Source organism: Danio rerio, chromosome 5 (genome assembly GCF_052040795.2).
Source record: "Danio rerio strain M-AB ecotype USA chromosome 5, GRCz13ab, whole genome shotgun sequence".
NCBI lineage: Eukaryota > Metazoa > Chordata > Actinopteri > Cypriniformes > Danionidae > Danio > Danio rerio.
In genome coordinates, this window is record NC_141025.1 from 56,367,578 (window position 1) to 56,389,137 (window position 21,560).

Consider the following 21,560-nt stretch of genomic DNA (forward strand, 5'->3'; position numbering starts at 1 on the left):
TACCTTCTAGTACCAATCAGTAGTCGCTATAGAATGACAATTCTCCAGGGGGAGGGCTCAGACCAGATGTGAGTTCTGCAGATTTTGTGTGAAATGAACATTCAAAAATGAAACTAAATAAACAGTTGTTGTTTAATTTTATTGGTTATTATGAGATGTAATTGTAAGCTTGGCAAGTAGTTTTCCCATTCAAACAGAATGCTTGAGCATACTGCCTGAGAGGTGTTTCAAAGATGGCTGCCAAGTGAAATGACTTGCCTCAAAGGAACTTTGGTAGAAGTTAACAACACACAATGTATTGGGTAATTTATTAATTATTATTCTCATTTCATAATTCTCATTTCTAGCAAGAACTGCTCACTCTTATACATCCACTATGTTTTAGACCTGATCTAGTAAGTAATTGTGCTAAAGGCAGGAGCAAGGACATGGTCAAAATTATTAGAACACTTGACATATTTAGGAGTTTTGAGTTGGCTTTGTTGAATTTGGCATTGGAAAGAATCAATGAAATACTACCCATACCTATACAAGTTATTGTTATTCTCTGAAAACCATATCATTAAGCCCTCATAGGAAGATTTATGTCATTTTCCTTACAAACTAAAAAAAAAAAAAACTACAAAAGAAAAAACAAGCTAGGCCTATTTCACTGTTAATGTCACAATCACGTTTCTTTACAGAATTCAATTAGTTGCAGAAGGCATGGGTAACATTAGTATTGATGTTTATGTAGGCATTCTCAGGAAATTTATATTGAAATTATGACACTATCAGATTTTTTTTATGCCATTGGAAACTATCAAATTTAAATATTGTTTTTAATGGTGCATTTCTGCATATGCAAATATATATAGGGCTATATCATATACCCGGCGCAATAAGGCACAAGACGTGTATGCTGCGATTTGTTGCTACTTTCAGACCAGCGTAGCATTTATTTTTTATGTTTTGCGCCACGTTGTTTAAATAGCAAATCCATTTGCATCACTTTGTCGACTCATGGCTGTTCCGGTCTAAAAAGGAGATGTGCTAAGGCACATTGTTATTTTGAGAAACTGAAATAAACTGTGCCATTGACCAACTGTGAGCAAATTAGTTAGCACCTTTGCTAACTATTAATTAGCACCTATGTAGGTCCAAACGCTTACATATTGCTTGACCCACACAGAATATAAAGCAATACACAAATATCCTCACATATGAAAAAAAAAAAAAAAAAAAACTGAAATGTTTTAAAAATGATTATTTTCTACATAAATATAAAAACTACTACCTCATGCCTTCTTGTCAGGGGGCTTTTTCAGTTTATTCATGACAATGTGCATTTGTATAATGCTATTATCATTAGCATAACTATTTATTATGTGCATATTTATATTTGTTTTAATGAAAACAAGTTTAGATTTGTCCAACTGTTAGGTTTTGTAGACATCTGCATCTCCATATGAAGTATAAGAACAAGACGTGTGTTTGGATATAACTGAATTAGTCTTATAATCGGACTCGTCTAGCATTGTGGTTCCTTACTGTTCTTCTCTTTTATCACCTTGTCATAGTTTTTCCATTAACATAACTTGTGATTACTGGAGGGAAAGTAGCAGGAAGCAGGATTACATATCAAAGTGTTGATAGGCTAAAGTGTCTGACCTATCCACCTGAACAACTGTCAAATCACCGTGTAGGCATTTACGTCTGCATACAAGCTTTAAAGGGCACTCTTGTTAGATAGAACAAACTCCAGACTTATTCAAATGGATGGACAGCTATGCACTTTTGCATAATCAAAGTGGGTAAGCCTTTATACATTCAGTGATATTTTGTTGGTTATCAAATATTTATTTTTATGGAAATGAAACATCTCGAAAGATGCAACCACTTCAACAACCTTAGGATTTTCCTATTTTACAATTGTTAATAATGTAAATGCAAATTCCTCATCATTTTTTAAAACCTCCATCCTTTTTTTCAATTTCCATTGCTTGGATAGACCTGTTGCGATTATTAAGTAATCAACTGATTGCAGTTACTTAATGTAACCAATCAGGATTGCTGAAATTCTTTTAACAGCAACATAAGAGATATAAACCAAGATACAGAGGCACCGTTTCTAACACACACACACATTTTACTTGTATTGAAGGGGTGTGTGTGTGTAGATTGCATTTATATAGCGTCTCTATACTAATAACCGTAGTTAACTATAGTTATTGCACATACTATAAGCTGTAGTTATTAGTCTTACATTTACAGAATGCATTATAATATTTAAGAACTGTTGGTGGTGATCTTATCTAACATTTACAGATTGCAATGTGTTACTTGCATTGTTGACGTGATGGATGTTTTGCCAAAAAATTAGTATTGTTTATATTAAATAGAACATATAAACAAACAAAACTGATCACATAGTAGTAGTCATAATCATGGAGAAATATTTATTAATCTCAATCATGTGTATTGATTGTTTTTTATTGATTATTAAAAATCATGACAGATCCCCTATATAGAAATCTAATATTCAGCAATACATGCAAATCACATATTTAACATTTGGATTTCACAGATATTAAAAAAGTGTATATATATATATATATATATATATATATATATATATATATATATATATATATATATACACATGAGTTATATCACATGAGTAGCAGTGCGATGTGGCTGTATATTAGCACCAGACTCGTGTGAAATTGTATTTAACAACAGTTTGACAGCTTAGTTGTTTGCATACAGAAAAAAAATCTAAGTCTCAAAAGCCTTTTGTGTGAGGAACTACTTTCCGCCATTCTTTCACATCTGCAGCTGACGTTAAAACAGCAGACCGTTGCCACTTCACAAACATCACTTTAGAGCTAGTGTTTGAATGATTCTCTAGCGTAATAATTAAAGTGATGACAAAACAGGTTTTTGCTGAGATTTAAAGATTGAGGCTAAAAAGTTATGAAATACCATCAGTCTACAGAGATTTCCCAGTATTTATCTGTTGTAAAGAAACGAGTGCGTGAACCTGTTGGAGCAAGTGTTTACAAGTGTCAAGTCCCATTAAGGAGGTACAGATGGATTTGTGTTTACCTTATGATTAAATTTGTTGTACGTCCGCCGGCTCCCGCCTCTGGAATAGTGAGTTTTAGCTAATTGTACATTAAGGTAGCATTCAGAAAAACAAAACGAAAAAGAAGAACCTTGACAAAAAGGATCATAAAAGCCTATTGACGGCTAGCATTTTGGAAGTGTTATTGCAGAGCAACACAAACTGCATGCAGAAGTATAAATGCACGGCAACACGGAAGGCATGTGCTGTGGGTCATGCCGATCATTCATTCATTCATTTTCATTCATTTAGTCTTAGACACAGCGGAATGAACCACCAACAAATCCAACTGGTTTTTACGCAGTGGATGCCCTTCCAGCCACAACCTATCTCTGGGAAACATCCACATACACACATAGACACACTCATACACTATGGACAATTTAGCCTACTCAATAAACCTGTACCACATGTCTTTAGACTGTGGGAGAAACCTGAGCACTCGGAGGAAACCCACGCGAACGCAATGAGAACATGCAAACTCCACACAGAAACGCCAACTGAGCCGAGGTTCGACCCAGCGACCTTCTTGCTGTGAGAGACCTTCTGCGTCGCCCTCACGCCGATCATTTAATGCAAAAGTATAAACCAGGCTTCAGAAACAAAAAGTAACTCAGGGTTGTACAAAGAGTGGCCAACACAAAATACATACATTCCTGAAATGTGAGTCCCATCTCACACTGAATACACTACAATTACTATGTTGTTAATACCGCACTACAACATACAAAAGAGAGACATCGACAAAGTCAGCTGTAGTTTGAAATTATGCTGTTTTCATCCTCTGAGGGCTTATTTTGCTGTTTCTGACGCCATCTTGTGGATGAACAGCATCAGCCGTCTTTGCTCTGCTTAGTATGATGGGCTAATGGTCACCGACTCGCTGTATTTCCGAAATTATAAATATTTAAAATAGGCAGTACCTTCTGTGAACATTTGAGATTACTTGCTTCATTTGCACATCACATTCACTGAGCAACAGATGCGGATTCATGTCATTGGCCGGGTTTCTGTTTGCCCGGTGACTATAGCTTCATTGCTAAATGGATTTTATTGAGAGAGTAGCTGTGTACATGTGGTTTATGAAGGCTAAAAAATGGCATCCCTACGTTTGGAGCCATGTCTGAGTTCACTAAATCCTTTCAGAGGTGCACCCAGCTCTGTGAGTTCATAAACTCCTCCAGAAAGTTGACCTGGTTGATGGAAGCTTTCAGCAGTGCTTCCGACTAAGCCGAGCCCAGTTCGATGAACTGTTGTCCAGTGTCGGCAGGAGGATTTCTCGCCGGGACACCAACATGTCATAAGCACGCCCCTACAAGAGAAAGCTCCTGATTGTTAACACGGTGCATCATTCAAGCGTATTGCACCGCAGGATGTCCATTCATGTCTTTTCATGGACTTAACAAGTAAAGTCCCCCCCCTAGAATTATTAGACTCCCTGTTTATTTCTTCCCCAATATCTGTTTAACGGAGAGAAGATTGTTTTCAACACATTTCTAAACATAATAGTTTTAGTAACTCATTTCTAATAACGGATTTATTTTATCTTTGCCATGATTACAGTAAATAATATTTGACTAGATATTTTTCAAGACACTTTTATACAGCTTAAAGTGACATTTAAAGGCTTAACTGGGTTAATTAGGTTAATTACGCAGGTTAGGGTAATTAGGCAAGTTAATGTATACAAATGATGATTTGTTCTGTAGACTAGCAAAAAAATAGCTTAAAGGGGCTAAAAATTTTGTCCTTAAAATGGTGGTTAAAAAATTAAGAACTGCTTTTATTCTAGCCGAAATAAAACAAATAAGACTCTCTCCAGAAGAAAAAATATTATCAGACATGCTGTGAAAATTTCCTTGCCCTGGTAAACATATTTTGGGAAATATTAAAAAAAGAAAAAAAAATCAAAGGGCTAATAATTCTGACTTCAACTGTATATCACGTTGTTAGGTTGGGTTATTGGTTAAAGTATTTTTCACCTTAATTTTATTCCTTTCCAACTTGTCAGCCGGCAATCAAATGCATACACTACTGTATGTGGCTGCATTTAATCTGCTCAGTTTTCAATAGGGTTGTAAATCTACACTGGTCTCACGATTCATTTAGGTTATGATTATGAAAAGAGGTTATGGATCCATGCTTTCATGTTAGCGGAATGTGGCAGCAGAAATGGAGATTCATCAGACCAGGCAACATTTTTCCAGTCCTTTATTGTCCAGTTTGGGTGAGTCTGTGCAAATTGTAGCCTCAGTTTTCTATTCTTAGCTAACAGGAGTGGCACCCAGTGTGGTTTTCTGCTGCTGTAACCCATCTGCCTCCAGGTTGGACGTGTTGTGTGTTCAGAGATGCTCTTCTGCTTATCAGTTGTAACGAAGGGGTTATTTGTGTTACTGTTGCCCTTCTATCAGCTGGAATTAGTCAGGCAGTTCTCCCCTGACCTCCGGGATCAACAAGGCATTGTGCCCACAGTCACTTAAATCACCTTTTTTCCCCCCCCGATTCTGATGCTTGGTTTGAACTGCAGCAGATCGTCTTGACCATGTCTTCATGGCTAAATGTATGGAGTTGCTACCATGTGATTGGCTGATTAGAAAAGTATGTTAACGGGCAGTTGGACAGGTGTACCTAATAAAGTGGCCGGTGAGTGTATGTTGTGTATATTGGTAATATAATAAGCATTCATTTTTTATGGCTCATGGAAATTCATTTTTTTACAAGTGAATATCAGTCAATATGACGCGGCTCAGAGTGGGAAGTTCAACCCTGATTAAATTTAGCTCACGAACATGATATATAATGTAAACACAAATGCAGTAGGCTAATATGGAAATGGCATAAGCCTTAGTAATAATAAAAAATCTGATTAATTTGTTTAATTTTAACAGTGTTTGATCATTGGAATTTGACATTCTCAGTACAGACTGTTGTTGAGGTATAATATTACCAGTGCTAACCATGTGTTGTGTGCTTTAGTTCTCTGGGGTTTTATAGTACGGGAGGGCCCATAGCAACAGTTGCCGAGTGGTTTCTGTGCTGTGGGTTAATGAGATCGTCAGGAGGATTGCAGGTGGTGTGTTGAAGGTGCCACTGCCATCAATTTACCTCAGTGTGGGATGCCTACTTGAAATGGATTCTGAATGCTCCTCTCTTCTGTTTCAATCAAACTTCAATTTCTTCATGTACAACACAATCACGTTTCATCGCAGGAAGTTTGCCTGTTGTTTATTTATTTTTTAATTAACTTGGAAATTGTCCTACTGGTAGCTGTATTTGGTTTTGATAGCAAGTGAGGGTAATGAAGTTGTGGTAGAAGTGTTCCTCAAATTGGTTGGGAAGGAAATAATTTTGTCTCGTCTCTTTTGTAAATGCAAACATATAATGTTACAATAACGCATATGCAATGGTGAGTATGTGGGGCAGAAGTTTGAAAAAACAACCAAACACTGTTTATAGTACAGACCCTTTGTGCTTGTATGCAAATTACATAATGCAAAGTTGTAATCCAATCTTTCGTGACCATGTAAATTTTTGTAATCCTCTTAACTTTTTTATTGTATACACAAAAGGACAAATGTGACATTTATCTTACATTAAAAATGCTTTATATGACAAATTAGTTTGCGTTAAAGGTAAATAATGTTTTATCCTATGATGATTGATAACTAATAATATACATTATGTATATTAAGTAATATTATTTATAGCATTAATAAATAATGTAATTATAGCATTTTAAGGAATATATTTTTGACTTTTTTTCATTAAACAATTGTATTTGTATTGCTTAAAGGTGATATATTAGCTGAACTTCTTCTGTTGTGTGTGATATCCTTTGTATAGTAATGAAGCATTTTGCAGAAGTAGATGAAGCTGATAGAAATGCAAAGGCCTGCTTGTTTAAAATTAACTTCAGCTCTGCAGCTAAACTTCCTGTCAGTAGAAATGTCTTGAAACTTATGCTTTTAATATTGTGCAGAGAATTAGTAGAAAAAGAGGATGTATGTATGGGTACGGCCAATGGAGGACTGGAGATTGATTGACAAGTGACGAATTCCACTAAACACCTGTTAATATCAGCTGCGTATAAAAGTTGAAGTCAGGAAATGAAAAGGGTTGCACATCTCCTGATTGTAGCTCTTGCATTGCATTGAGGATACCAGAATTCTGTGAATCGAATTATTAATTTGTATCCAATAAATTACTAAGATTTTTGACATTGAAGAAAACTCACTCCTGACCTGAAATAAGCCACTTTGGGCTTTAATGTGGTACATGGCAGCTCACTTCAGACCATAGTTGTAATTACACATACCAAGTTTGGTGTGAATACGTCAATGCGTTACGCAGATTTTCACAGGCTGTATGTTAAATTTGTTTGCAAGTTTATCGAAAACGGATATTCTAGCTTACTTCATTTTAAATGGCTTTTGGTCAGCTAGGTCTGTAGATCATGTGGTTTTAGTTTGAATGGGCTTGAGCCAAGGGATCAGATGAAACAGGAATTTTAAGTGTAGCCTTTTTGGTTTAAAAGTTATTAAGAAAAATATAAGTGAAAATTTGGACAAGTGGTGGCGCTAGAGAGTTTGAGTTTGAGAGTCCAAATTTGTTTTGGTTGAAGATCAGACTGTCCTCTCTCAGTGTGCCAAAGTTTGTGCAAATCCCGCTCTCAGAGCAGAGGAAGAAGAAGCCGGAAGAATAATATTAAGAACCGGAACAGATACAATAGCTGCCTATGCACCTTCGGTGCTTGGCCCCTAATAATAAGTATTATTATTTTCTTTATTTATTTTCTTTATTATCACCATTTTTAATACAATAATAAATAAATAGCTTGGAAATACATTAAACATTACCTCATACATTTTCTAACGTTTCTCAGGTGGCAAAATGGCAATTTTATGTCCTTTACATACACATTTTTAGCCAAAATGTGTTTCATTTGATCTGTCACAGTAATATTTAGGTGTGAAAGAGACTATAGTAAATTAATTTCTGTTTATAGAAATATTGCTTCATTTTGAGATAGTGTATTCAAATCCATCTTTAACATCTCGTTCTCTGTTTTTACCTACAAAGATTTATCTTTGCATCTTTCTTTTGTGAACGTGTTTGCGCAGTTGCAATTTGTGTGTACAATTGCCAATGGGCACATTACTGTTTTAAATGAATTATTACTTCTTTTTTTTCTGGAGAGTCGATTACACTGTCGAGAAAGATAAAGCTGGCGGCACGTGTGCACAGGCCACATATGTTCATTGGTTTCCCCAGCAACAGCACAGAGATACAAAGAAACGCTACGTCCTTGAGATCTGGTGCTGTTGAATGGCGAGGAAGCAGAAGTGAATGGACTGCTTGTGAAGCGCGCACACGTGTGAGACTAATATGCACTTTATATCCACTGAGAGAATCCAATCCTATTGAAGGTTTCTGGATGAGACAAAAGGTGGAATTCATTGCATCTATAAATGATTTCTCTTATGTAACAAGAACATTAAGTATCCTCGTTTAGTAGTTTCACAAACATGTCAAGCTCACATTTAACCTTAAAGGGATAGTTCATCCAAAAGTGAAATTCTCATGTTCGTTTACTCAGCCACAGGTCATACAAGATGTAGGTGACTTTTTTTTTTCTTCAGTAGAACATTAGGGAGGTTTTTAGCTGAATTCATGGTTCTTGGCGATTCATATAATGGCAGTGAATTAAAAATAAACATGGAAACGAGTCCAAATCAATGGCGGTGGTTTGTGATGACACACTAAGGTCTTGTGAAGTGAAACTGTTGGTCTGGGTAAGAAATTGAACATTATTTACAATATTATTAGCTTTAACCCTGGCTTTAAGCCTCGTCAAACCGTTATTGGTGCATGTGCGACTGTAACCTGGTCGATTTTGATGATGAAACTGTGAGGGCTGGTGATGCAATAACCAATATCTATCAACAAACTGCATCACCTGATCTTCTGTTCAAGTGCACCCTCGGAGAATAAAAAGTCACCTCTCTTGGATCTTGGATGACCTGGACGTGAGTAAATTAACAGGAAATTTTCATTTTTGGGTGAACTACCCCTTAGAGGGAAAAGGGATTAAAATTCTGATGAAAAATTATCCTAAATTAGAACCTCTGTGTAGTAAGCATTATTATTTATTTTCCACCCTGTGAAATGATTTTCATGACATAGCAAATCAAAAATAATGAATGGAGCCAGGTCATTCTACTGTTATATTTATTTTATTAGGTATATATTTTGTATATGAGCTATATCACACAAGTAGCAATGCGATATGGCTGTATATCCACACTGGTTAGTGTCCCATTAGTGACTATATACAGCCATATCCCACTGCTACTCATGTGATATTGTGTTTATACAACAGTTTGACTGCATAATCGTGTATTTAAAAAAGAAAATCAAATACGGAGAGCCTAAAAATCCTTTTGTATAACGACTACTTTCTTCCACCATTCATTCACATCTGCAGCTGACGTCAAAGCAGCAGAAACTGTTGCTACTTCACCAACATCACTTTAGAGCTAGTATTTGAATGATTCTATAGCGTAATATCTAGTGACGACAAAACAGGGGATTTTGCTGACATTATGAGAATGAACGGCATGAAATGCCATCAGTCTAGAGACATTTCCCAGTACTTCTCTGTTGCAATCAGGAGATCACGATAGCTAACCCTGAAAAAGCCAAAGCAGCGCAAACCCTACTAGATTATTGTTAATGCTTGCGATAAAGAAAACTGCTAAACACATGCGGGCATTTCTTCTTACTTTCTTTTTTCTGAACTAAACCAAAAAGTAATTCAGGATTATACAAAGAGTGGCCAACATAAAATACATTCATTGCTGATACGTGAGTCCCAATACTATGCTACAATTACTATGGTATAAATACAGCACTACAACAAAAAAGAGAGAGATCGACTTACAGTAGAATGTCTCTTACCTGTTTTATAATGATTTGATCAGCTGTAGTTTAAAATTATGCTGAGTTTTTCTGCTCTAAGGGCTTGTTATGCGGTCTCTGTCACCATCTTGTGGAACTTTGCTGTGCTTAATATGACAGGCTGATGGATGTTGCAGGGTTCTTACGGGTGCTGGAAATCCTGGAAAATGCTTGATTTTTATTTTAGTGTTTTCAAGGTTAGAAAAGTGCTTGGATTTTAGACGAAGTGCTTGAACCTGCTTGAATTAGCAGGATTGAAATTGTGACTGTTTTGGTTGCATATGTGCACAATTTTGTCTATGTGACCTCAATATATATGTTTTAATTTTGTCTATGTGACCTACATATATAATATGTGATCCCAAATATATTTGGGAGCATTTGTGCGAGTGGATAAATTGTTGTCGTGCGACCAGTTTTCATTGCAAAATGTTCACCGCATGCACGCATTTATGGAGCTAATAAATGCCAAAACAATTTGAATTCGAATTGTGTTAAATTGAATTATTAACAATTGTAAGTTAATAATACTGATTATATCCTATTAGAAATGTCTTGAATTTGTATTTCTTAACTTGATTATCTGAAATTTAAGACAACTAAATTTTTAAAGTCAGATTTTTATAGACCAATTTTTAAACCTAAAACGACAATCCAATGACTGTAAAGAAAAAATAGCAATGCACATGAAATATCATGTACGACACCCAAACAAAATCTGACTGTAAGCTCATTTCTTGAGATATCAACTTTACGTAGAAAGAGACCAAACTTAAAAGCATTTTAAATTTATTTTTTAATCATTTTTGGGTAAAATTTCCCAATAGATCCAACATATTTAACCATGGTTATTAGTTGCAGGAAAAGCATACAAATGTACCTTGAAAGTGCTTGAAAAGTGCTGGAATTTGTAGTTGGAAAATGTGTAAGAACTCTAATGTTGACACTCTGTATCTCCGAAAACATAAATATATAAATATATCGCCTAAAAAGCCTCAAAAGTACATTTTGTTGTCCAACAGCTGCAATATTTGTCAAATTGTAGAGAGTTTATTGATCTAATGTCACTTTGTGGGCGGACGAGTACAGAAGAGTGAAGCTGTATGAGTGTTGATTTTGCAGAATATTGCATGGCTATCAGCCAATCAGATTTCAAACAGATAAACAGATTTTCAACAGATAACTGTTGTATGCATACATACATAGGTTCTGCAATCCTGCCCACTGCCAATTTACATGATCTGGGTTGACTAAAATGCATCCTGTTGGTTCTTATAAATTTATATATGCTAGTGCATTTTTAAATGTATACTAACAATTGTATATATATACTATCTGCACAATTAAAAGAAAAAAGATCGCAATCTCGATTCGACCCCCTAAACGATCTTAATCCAGCATTTTTACGATTCTGCCAATCACATTTTCAAGTTCAGGAGAGAAGAAAAGGTGGCTGCACAAGTCTTCACATTGTTTTACATACATTGTTCAGCAACGTGGGCACCAATAGTGTTAAAAGTGTCACATACTGTATTTATAGGGTATAATTCACCCAAAAATGTCATTGCTGTCTTCATGTAATGATGTATTCACGGCCGCAAAATCACACATGACCAGTGCTGTTGACTGTGAGCTGTTACCACAGATAGGGTGGGCCACGCCTATGATTGAAGGCTACTTTAGTAAACATATCCTGCATAGGCTGTGAATAACACGTAATAAAGTTGTAAATAACGTTCAGTTTGTAAAACAGAGGGATTGTTTGGGAGCCACACGGTAAGTATGAACCGCACTTAGCAGTGAAAATAAAATTGAAAGCGTGCACATCATTTAAATAATCATATGGCATTATAGAGTGAGGATTTGGCTACGACAAGCATTTGATATGTTTTCTTTCTTAGCAAACATAAAGTGTTGTGCATGAGAATAAACAGTAGACCTACATTTTAATATAGTTTTTTTTACCATACATTTGAGAAATAACAATAATTATAGCTCACTCATATTAACCTTTATTTTACATCTACAGAATCGTGAAAAAATCGTAATCTTTATTTTAAGCAAAAAAATCTGGATTCTCATTTTCTCAATCGTGCAGCTCTAATACTAACCTATTAAAAATTCACGCATACTCTTTAAAAATTAACACATAAGAGATCAACATATACAGTTTAAGTCAGAATTAGGAGCCCCTCTTTGAATTTTTGTTTTCTTTTTTAAATATTTCCCAAATGATGTTTAACTGATCAAGGAAATTTTCACAGTATGTCTGATAATATTTTTTTCTCCTGGAGAAGGTCTTATTTGTTTTATTTTGGCTAGAGTAAAAGCAGTTTTTAATTTTTGAAAAGCCATTTTAAGGACAAAATTATTAGCCCCTTTAAGCAATATATTTTTTCGATAATTTACTGAACAAACCATCGTTATACAATAACTTGCCTAATTACCCTAACCTGCCTAGTTAACCTAATTAACTCAGTTAAGCCTTTAAATGTCTCTAAGCTGTACAGAAGTGTCTTGAAAAATATCTGGTCAAATATTATTTACTGTCATCATGCCAAAGATAAAATAAATCAGTTATTAGAAATGAGTTATTAAAACTATTATGTTTAGTAATGTGCTGAAAAAAATCTTCTCTCCGTTAAACAGAAATTGAGAAAAAAAAATAAAGAGAGGGGCTAATAGATTAGGGGGGCTAGTAATTCTGACTTCAACTGTATGTTGTTTAATATTCAATTAATATACAACGCAACTAATGTTTGTACAACAAATGCTTGATTTTGATGACGTGTAGTTTTTATGGGATAGAGTTTTTTTTCACACACTAATATTTGCTGTACTTGTAAAATAGTTTAAAGTATTTTGTTTTTGAAAATTGTAACAAGTTTCTTTTTTTTTTTTTTTTTTTGTGTGCAGATGTATTGCTGAAATCTTAGCCGGTAATGAGCTGCTGTTTGGCAGTGAACCTAAGCTTGCCACCTTGTATTTTTGTACAACCAAAATATGCTGTGACAGACTACTTATAGCATCAACTTCTCATAAGTGTCATATATTTACCACTTTTAATATGCACAAAATCAAGCAAGGCAATCCTAAATTCCATATTATAACTGGAGTTGGCAACTCTGATTTTGGGTTGAAGTAACAGCCATTGCATTATTTTGTTGTGGAAAGGGGATTATTTCAACTGAGTTAGTCTAACAGACTCCAACTCATTAGCTATTCATACATGTATGAAAAGCTTTATGTCCAGAAATAATAATAAATAAATATTATTAATAAATAAAAATAAATAATAAATGCAAGATAAATACTAGAGATTTGTTTGAGAGATTGAGACCATTGTCAGCTTTTGAATTTGCACATTTACTGTACATGCTGTTTTCTAAGAAGGTATTTTTGATGCAAAACTACCAAGTAGCTGTAAAAGGGTAATTTGTAGTTGTAAAGAATAGCCACAAATGTGTTTCAGTTACACATAAGTTAAAGCTCATGTTTGGGTTTGCAGATACACAAGTCACTTTTGCACCAAATATCACAGTGATGTTGGGGCAAAAGAGTGAGAGCTCAAAATGTAGATTTGCAAGTGAAATCACTCGAGACCCAAAGCGGCATATTTGAGCCGTTGCAGTTATGTAATTGTGTTTGTGCTTTGGAAAAAAATTCCAGGAAGAAAATATTTAAAGAGAAAACAATCTAAATGCATGCAAATCTTTTCGTGGATACACATTCAAATCTACTGATGTGCAAGTTTTGTCTGTGACTTCACATTTTTGGTTGCAGGTGTGTGAATGTGTTTTGCACCACATTTACTGCCGCAATAGTAGCAAAGAACATGAGCAGATGACTTTCTTTATAGTGATTCTTCCAATAGGATTTATGAATCTGCACTGCAGGATTTGTAAAGCTGTAAATGTTGCGTCATGTTTGTTGGAATTTTATATTTTACTTCACAGCACAACAGAAATGTATAATTATATTTATAATTATATTATTTGTAATACAGTTTTGTCCTATAAAACAAGCAGTCAGAACTGTACCTTTAAAAACTCAAGTACATTCACAGAACAACATGACCATTTATAGCAAATAAACAAATGTGAATATACTGCTCACTTTCTGAGCCTTGTCTAGTGAGTTCTTACACCCCTATGATTGGTCACGTGCTCAACAGAAAGGGCTGCGATTGGCTTCAACGCTTATAAACGGCAGCGGCGATCACAGCTGATCCATGATAGAGAGAGAGAGAGAGAGAGAGAGTTTACATTATTTTTTTTCAATCGCAGTGAAATAGGGGGCTTCTGCTGTTCAGTGTCAGTGAAAGACTGTCCAGCAAACTCACAAGCTCTGAATTGTACACAGTTTCTGTGTTTTTTAAGTAGTTGGAGTGTTTTAATTACTTATGCTCGCCTCCCTTGCCATAGTAAGCTACCGTTACATAGCGCTTAGGTAATAAATGACGTCAGTAAATAATAACCAGTTATGATTATTACTGAACCAATACCGAATTGTCCATGTCTGCATCATGGTGCACCGAAGAAACAACTAATTTTGACTCCCCTAAAAAATACCTTTATAGTTTTCCCACATCTAGGAAAGTTATGGGGTGGAGAAGCCACAAAGAAGCGTACCACCCAGACTGCCGCATGCCCAGAGTAAAGCATGGGGGTGGACTAGTGATGGTTTGGTCCAGTACTAGTCCCAGTACTTATAATAGATATTTCGATAATCAATATTTAGCTATTCAGATTTTATAAAAATAGTTATATCAATGAGAAAAAAAAAAAACCCTGACCAACCCCCCCAAACCCACCAAACCAGGGTCCATGGTGCTGAGAAGTTCCTTCATCTGTTGGTTTTGTTTGTAAGTGTAGCACTTACTGGCACTGACTACGTTTACATGGACACCAATAATTCGATATTAATGCGATTAAGACAATACTCTTATTAAGAGTCAACCATGTAAACAGCGATTTAAAAAAAAATTTAATTTAATCAAATTAGGGTCAAAATCGAACTAAAGAGAAATTGAATTAAGATTTGTGGAATATACTGATTTTAGTCACATTATTAAAGTGCATTACAGACATGTAAACACCTTAATCAAACTTTTACCGTCATGTAGGTAAAAGTTTGCATTACGTACCGCAATTTTGCAATACGTACCGCATTTTGCGACAGGATAGTACACACACACACACGGCTGTTTGACACTCTTTGCACCTACAGATTCAGTGCAGACCACAGACACCTGCATCATGAAATGTGGAGCTTTTTTTTCTTCCATTCAGCATGCGGTATGAACTTCTATTAAAATAACTCTTCCAGCAGTTTATAGTTGAATCCAATATCTTGTTTGTCACAGGGGGCATGCCCGAATGAAAGTGAAAGTGCCAAACCGCAGTTAAAGTTGACAAATGAATAATGAAACACCCGAAACTACATGAAACTTAGGAAATGCGGATAGCGTGGTGACACAATGACGTTATTCTAAGTATGTGCTATAACATGTAAAACGCGATCATGAAAAAAAAAGCAAATAATTTGATTACTGATGTCCATGTAAACGTAGTCACTGTCAACTGGATTGTTACTTTCAAGTTCCTAGTGATGTTGGGGATAAAACCAAGAAAAATGGTCTTAAGCACCGGTGTCGAAAGGTGCTCCGGCGCACCCTGCAAGTGAATGCATAGCCCTTGCCATAGCCGTCGCCGATGCTGACGCGCACTTCTTAAAAAATTCAACTACACGTAGCAACGACACGTAGCGCAAGCACTTATTGGTCAACTTGGTAGTGCTGATCAGTGTGGGTGGGACCAACAGCCGTGCAAACCCATTGGAGCGAGTGTCTAGACCTGTGAAGGAGCTTCAGATGGAAGGTTTTGTTTTGTGTTTACCTTATGATTAATGTTGTTGAACATCCGCAGGTTCCCACCTCAAAATAAGCGAGTTTGAGCTACTTCTACATTAAGGTAGCATAAAAAAAAGCACCAGAGAAGAAACTCGAAACATGAAAGCCAACCGCCACCTAGCATTTTGGAAGTGATATTGCAGTGCAACACAAACAGTGCGCAGTTCCAGCCCTTCGTCAACACACTTCCCTGTAGGTTTCAAACAATCTAGAAGGACTTATTTAGTTTTATACGGTGTGTTTAATTAGCGTTAAAGCTAAACTGTGCAGAGCTGTGGCCCTCCAGGAACTGGCTTTGATGCCTGTGGTCAAGAGGAACCCTTGCTTGACTAGTTCCTATAACTACCTGGTGCGAAAGCACCTGTTTTAATTTTTTTTGTCATAGAGTACACAAAATCTACCATATGTTATGCTACATCTGTTGTTGATCCAGGAGTTTACCTGATATAGTTTTCTGTAGTCTTATGTTAACCTCCTCCTTTTTCCTCTGCTCTTGTAGTGTCCAAGCAGATGACAGAATTCGCATTGAGAAACGAGAAAGCGCCATGTTTGAATACCCAACTGCACTGAGCATAATCAAAGACTTCTACAGAGGCGGCCCTCATTCAGCTGCAGGAAATCATGAAAAGGGTAAATAGCTTTATCTTTGTCTCCTGTCTGTCTTTTGATGCCTGACCTCCAGTCATGGTGAATCATCGGCTGGTCTTTTGGATAGAGATGTCTGCCCAAACAGATGTGAGGTCAGTGTGTTTAATTGAAAAATCATTGCCTGTGGGCAGAAAGGGTTGTAGATCAATGCCTGTTGTCCTTTAGGCTGGACATGTTTAGGACAAAGGGTTGGTGGCTTTTCCTGTGAAGACTGGGACTTAATATCCTATTTTTCTTGTTCAGAAACCATTAATGCCACACAACAGACTTCCACCACAATCACTGAAGTGCTGATGTGTGTTGTTGATACGCTTTGTGTTTTTAATACGCTTGATTAAAAAATGAGGACAAGCAACAAGTCTTTAGCTTAATCATTGTCTTCAAACGCCATCTGTCATTTTCCTGGAAATAGGGGCTTAGGAAAACACTTGTACTGAAATATCAAGTCTATTTTAAAATGTACTGATGTGACAATCAACAATTTTCTTGGTAAGAATAGAGTTGTAATGGTATTTTATAAAGGTTTGACAGTTTATCACAGTGTGAATTTATGGTTTCCAAAAAAAATAGAAAAAAATATTGCTCCAGACCATTTTTGCTAAAAACACAAAGCAGATTTGTCAGTACAATTGATCAATGTAGTGAATACATTATTGCTTTTATTTGTCTTTCTAAATAGGTTCCTACTCTCTTTGCATGGGTCTGGAGAGCCCAATTATCTGCTGTCTTGGTCCTGTGATCCAATATCTGACTGAGTTTAAGTTAGAGAAGATTTTACTGTGTTCCAGGTAATGCACCTTACACCTTATAATCCCAAGCTTTTGATTGTTCACCCAAAAATTTAACTTTTACAGATAATTTACTCATCCTTAGGCCATTGAAGATGGTGACTTTTGTTTCTTAAGATTTTTAACTGATTCCATGGTCTATAGTGATTCATATTATTCAAGTCAATGGTCACTCTTTGTGTGTTTTTTTTATTTATTTATGACAGAACAGTATTTATTGACAGAAAGAAACAGAGTAACACTTTATTTTGATGGTCCATTTGAGTATTAGTAGACTGTCTGCTTAATAACTGCTGATATTGCTCCTTCAACAGACATTTAACTGACTAGAAACTTTGCAAGTTAATGTCAACTTACATTAACCCTAACCCCAACTCTAACCCTAACCAACCTAACAGTCTACTTCGAATCCAATGAAAATTAGTTGGCATATATATACAATGTATGTTAAATTCAACAAACGGACCATCAAAATAAAGTGTGACCAAACATTGAAAGAGAGAGAGAGAGAGGGATGGAATTAGGAATGGTCTAGAAATAAGCATTTGAACTTGGGATGCCCACATATTTTTTTGCAATATATGTTGGCACACTACACAGGAGACTATTGGCACTGGATGGTCACTCATTTGGGATTAAAAATAAACACATTTGCTGCGTCTGAAATCTCATACCTCCCTACTATATAGTATGTGAGCAGAGTAGTGTGTCTGAATTCATAGTATCCGAAAAACAGAAGATGAGGAGTACCCGGATGACATACTACTTTTAGTGAGATTTTGTAGTGTGCATCCAATGGCAACTACATTATCTTATGATGCCACGCAAGAGAGCTCATGATTGGGAGTAAAGTTCATCATGTGGTAATTACAAATGGTGAATAGATTACGCACCAAATTCCATTCAAACTAATCACGTTCATGCTACATAGAACTCATTTTGTAGGGGTCATGTAGGCCTACTCGAGTTTCAGAAGCAGCAATACAGACAAGTCCAAATCAATTCCTGTGGTTCCTAATTGATATACTGAGGTCTTATGCAGGTGCAAGAACTTGAACATAATTTACAATTCTATAATCCATAGTTTAATCCATAACCTTAGTAAGCAGTCCTTGTGACGGGAGCAAGGGTGTAAATTTTTTCATAATTCTTACCTGTGATGGTCTAAGATGCAGCATCTGCTATAAATTACACTCCTTGCGATAAACTAACGTGCACCTGAGTGCATGCTTGTATACATACGTCATCAAGTGACCAGAAGATCGCGCTCACCACCATTGAGTGTATCGAGAACTGTTTACCCAGGCTATGAATTAATGGTAATAATACTGTAAATAATGTTTGTTTTCCTACATAGACTGATCATTTTACTTCATAAGCCATCAGTGGATGGCCAGGAGTCATGGCTATGACTTAATTAAGTACCTAGAATGTTTATTTTTTTAAATAAAAAAACAGTAACCATGGACTGCCATTATTTGAATGGCCAAGGACCACAGATATAGCTAAAGTCTTCTCTAATGTGCTTCTTAATAGAAAGTCACATACATTTTGGATGACCTTTCTTATTTTTGGTTCAACTATGCCTTTAAAGAAACAGGGTTTGACCATATCACACATTCAAGTGTTTTTTTTCCCCAATTGCTTTTTATTATATTTTAACATATACATAGACATTTCCATGTGTCAGATTTAACATAAACCAACAAACAAACAAATGAACAAACAAAACAAAAGGCTTCTCAGTATTTTACATCAGAATACAATATCACCTCTGTTACTAATCGGCATGCACTAAGTTCCAGGGGTTTCATTACCACGACGTAAAATGGGCGTGGCTCGGTCGGTGTTTGGGAAACGCCCCCTTAAAAAAACAATACTGAGAGGTCACCGATCATGCGCAGTACAGGTTCTTTTTTAGCGCGGTCATTTCAAACAGGATGATTATGGATAAAGAACCTACCGCGGTGGATAACGAGGGAAAAAAACAATCATACAGGTTATTTTTTTGTTTTTATAATGTTATATTTTAAAGATTTCATTAGCAAAAACAGCTCACCTCGTTTTAATCCGTTTTACTGTCTCTGGGCTTTTGTACTTCCATTTTAAACGAAATAATAATGGTTGTGGTAAGATTAACCGTGTTTTTGTAGTTTAAAATATGGTATTCAGTCATGTTTTAACAAATAAATACCACATTTTCTGTAATAAATCGTGGTTAATTTTTCTTTCTCGATCTTAGTTAATTAACATAACTCATATTTATTTTCTATTTTTATTTGAAGTCATCATACACAAAACAACTGAGATCAGGACATGTATCTGATGTTAACTAATGTAAAAGTGATCATACATGAAACCCCTGGGATCAGGACAGGTATCCGATGTTACTGTATATATAAGTGATCATACATGAAACCCCTGGGATCAGGACAGGTATCTGATGTTACTAGATATAATATAAAAGGTATCATGCATGAAACCCCTGGGATCAGGACACGTATCTAATGTTAATGTATATAATATAAAAGTGATCATACATAAAACCCCTGGGATCAGGACAGGTATCCGATGTTACTGTATATAATATAAAAGTGATCATACATGAAACCCCTGGGATCAGGACAGGTATCCGATGTTACTGTATATAATATAAAAGTGATCATACATGAAACCCCTGGGATCAGGACAGGTATCTGATGTTAAGTAATATAAAAGTGATCATACATGAAACACCTGAGATCAGGACAGGTATCTGATGTTAACTAATATAAAAGTAATTATACATGAAACCCCTGAGATCAGGACAGGTATCCGATGTTACTGTATATATAAGTGATCATACATGAAACCCCTGGGATCAGGACAGGTATCTGATGTTACTGTATATAATATAAAAGTGATCATACATGAAACACCTGGGATCAGGACAGGTATCTGATGTTAATGTATATAAAAGTGATCATACATGAAACACCTGAGATCAGGACAGGTATCTGATGTTACTGTATATAAAAGTGATCATACATGAAACACCTGAGATCAGGACAGGTATCTGATGTTAACTAATATAAAAGTAATTATACATGAAACCCCTGAGATCAGGACAGGTATCCGATGTTACTGTATATATAAGTGATCATACATGAAACCCCTGGGATCAGGACAGGTATCTGATGTTACTGTATATAATATAAAAGTGATCATACATGAAACACCTGGGATCAGGACAGGTATCTGATGTTAATGTATATAAAAGTGATCATACATGAAACACCTGAGATCAGGACAGGTATCTGATGTTACTGTATATAATATAAAAGTGATCATACATGAAACCCCTGGGATCAGGACAGGTATCTGATGTTAACTAATATAAAAGTAATTATACATGAAACCCCTGAGATCAGGACAGGTATCCGATGTTACTGTATATATAAGTGATCATACATGAAACCCCTGGGATCAGAACAGGTATCTGATGCTACTGTATATGATATATAAAGTATTTGACACAAAAGCCGTGGGATTGGGACAGGTATCTTAAGTTATAACAGTATTAGTGTAACCTGAGAGGTATCTTAAGTTAATTTGTTTAATATAACACACTGACTTCACATGAAACACCTGCGATCAGGACAGCTATTTTGTACTGCATATAAAAGGCATTGGACACGAAACCCCTGCGAATACGTACAGGTATCTGAATCAAACGGCTGTTTTCACAATCTGCGCATGATCAGTGACCTATGCAAATTCACAGATAGACCATGCCCACTCGATGACGTAGTAGCGGTTACGCTGTACTGAAACCCCTGGAAAAAAGTGCCTGCCGTTACTGATCTTCCTGTAAAACAATTTCAAATCCACCATCTTTAAAAAAAAGCATAAAAGGCCTCCACACTCTATCAAAAATAATGTATTTATTTCTTATCATGTAAGTTACTTTTTCCATTATCTTGTTTGTTACCATCTCTTTCAACCAACAGCCTATAGTTGGTGCACATATACTTTTCCAATTTAAAGAAATAAGTCGTTTCGCTTTTAGAATACATATATTCATAAATATATGCTCCGTCTTTTTTAACTTGAACTCCTTGGGATATAAATGAAATAAAAAAAAAATTAAAGTTGACATTGGTTTATTAAC

The 21,560-nt window shown here is 35.7% G+C and overlaps 1 protein-coding gene across 8 annotated transcripts in view; it reads left to right on the forward strand.

Annotated features, from left to right (window-relative positions):
* The window catches only part of msh3 (mutS homolog 3 (E. coli)), a 186,574-nt gene that overhangs the window by 36,302 nt on the left and 128,712 nt on the right, over positions 1-21,560 (forward strand). For all 8 annotated transcript variants that reach the window (XR_015490413.1, XM_087252484.1, XM_087252485.1 and 5 more), the window contains 2 exon segments: positions 16,474-16,604; positions 17,302-17,410. Coding sequence is in view for 7 of the 8 variants with exons in the window: in XM_087252484.1 (XP_087108610.1) it covers positions 16,474-16,604; positions 17,302-17,410 (240 nt within the window). In the remaining variant the exon portion in view is untranslated.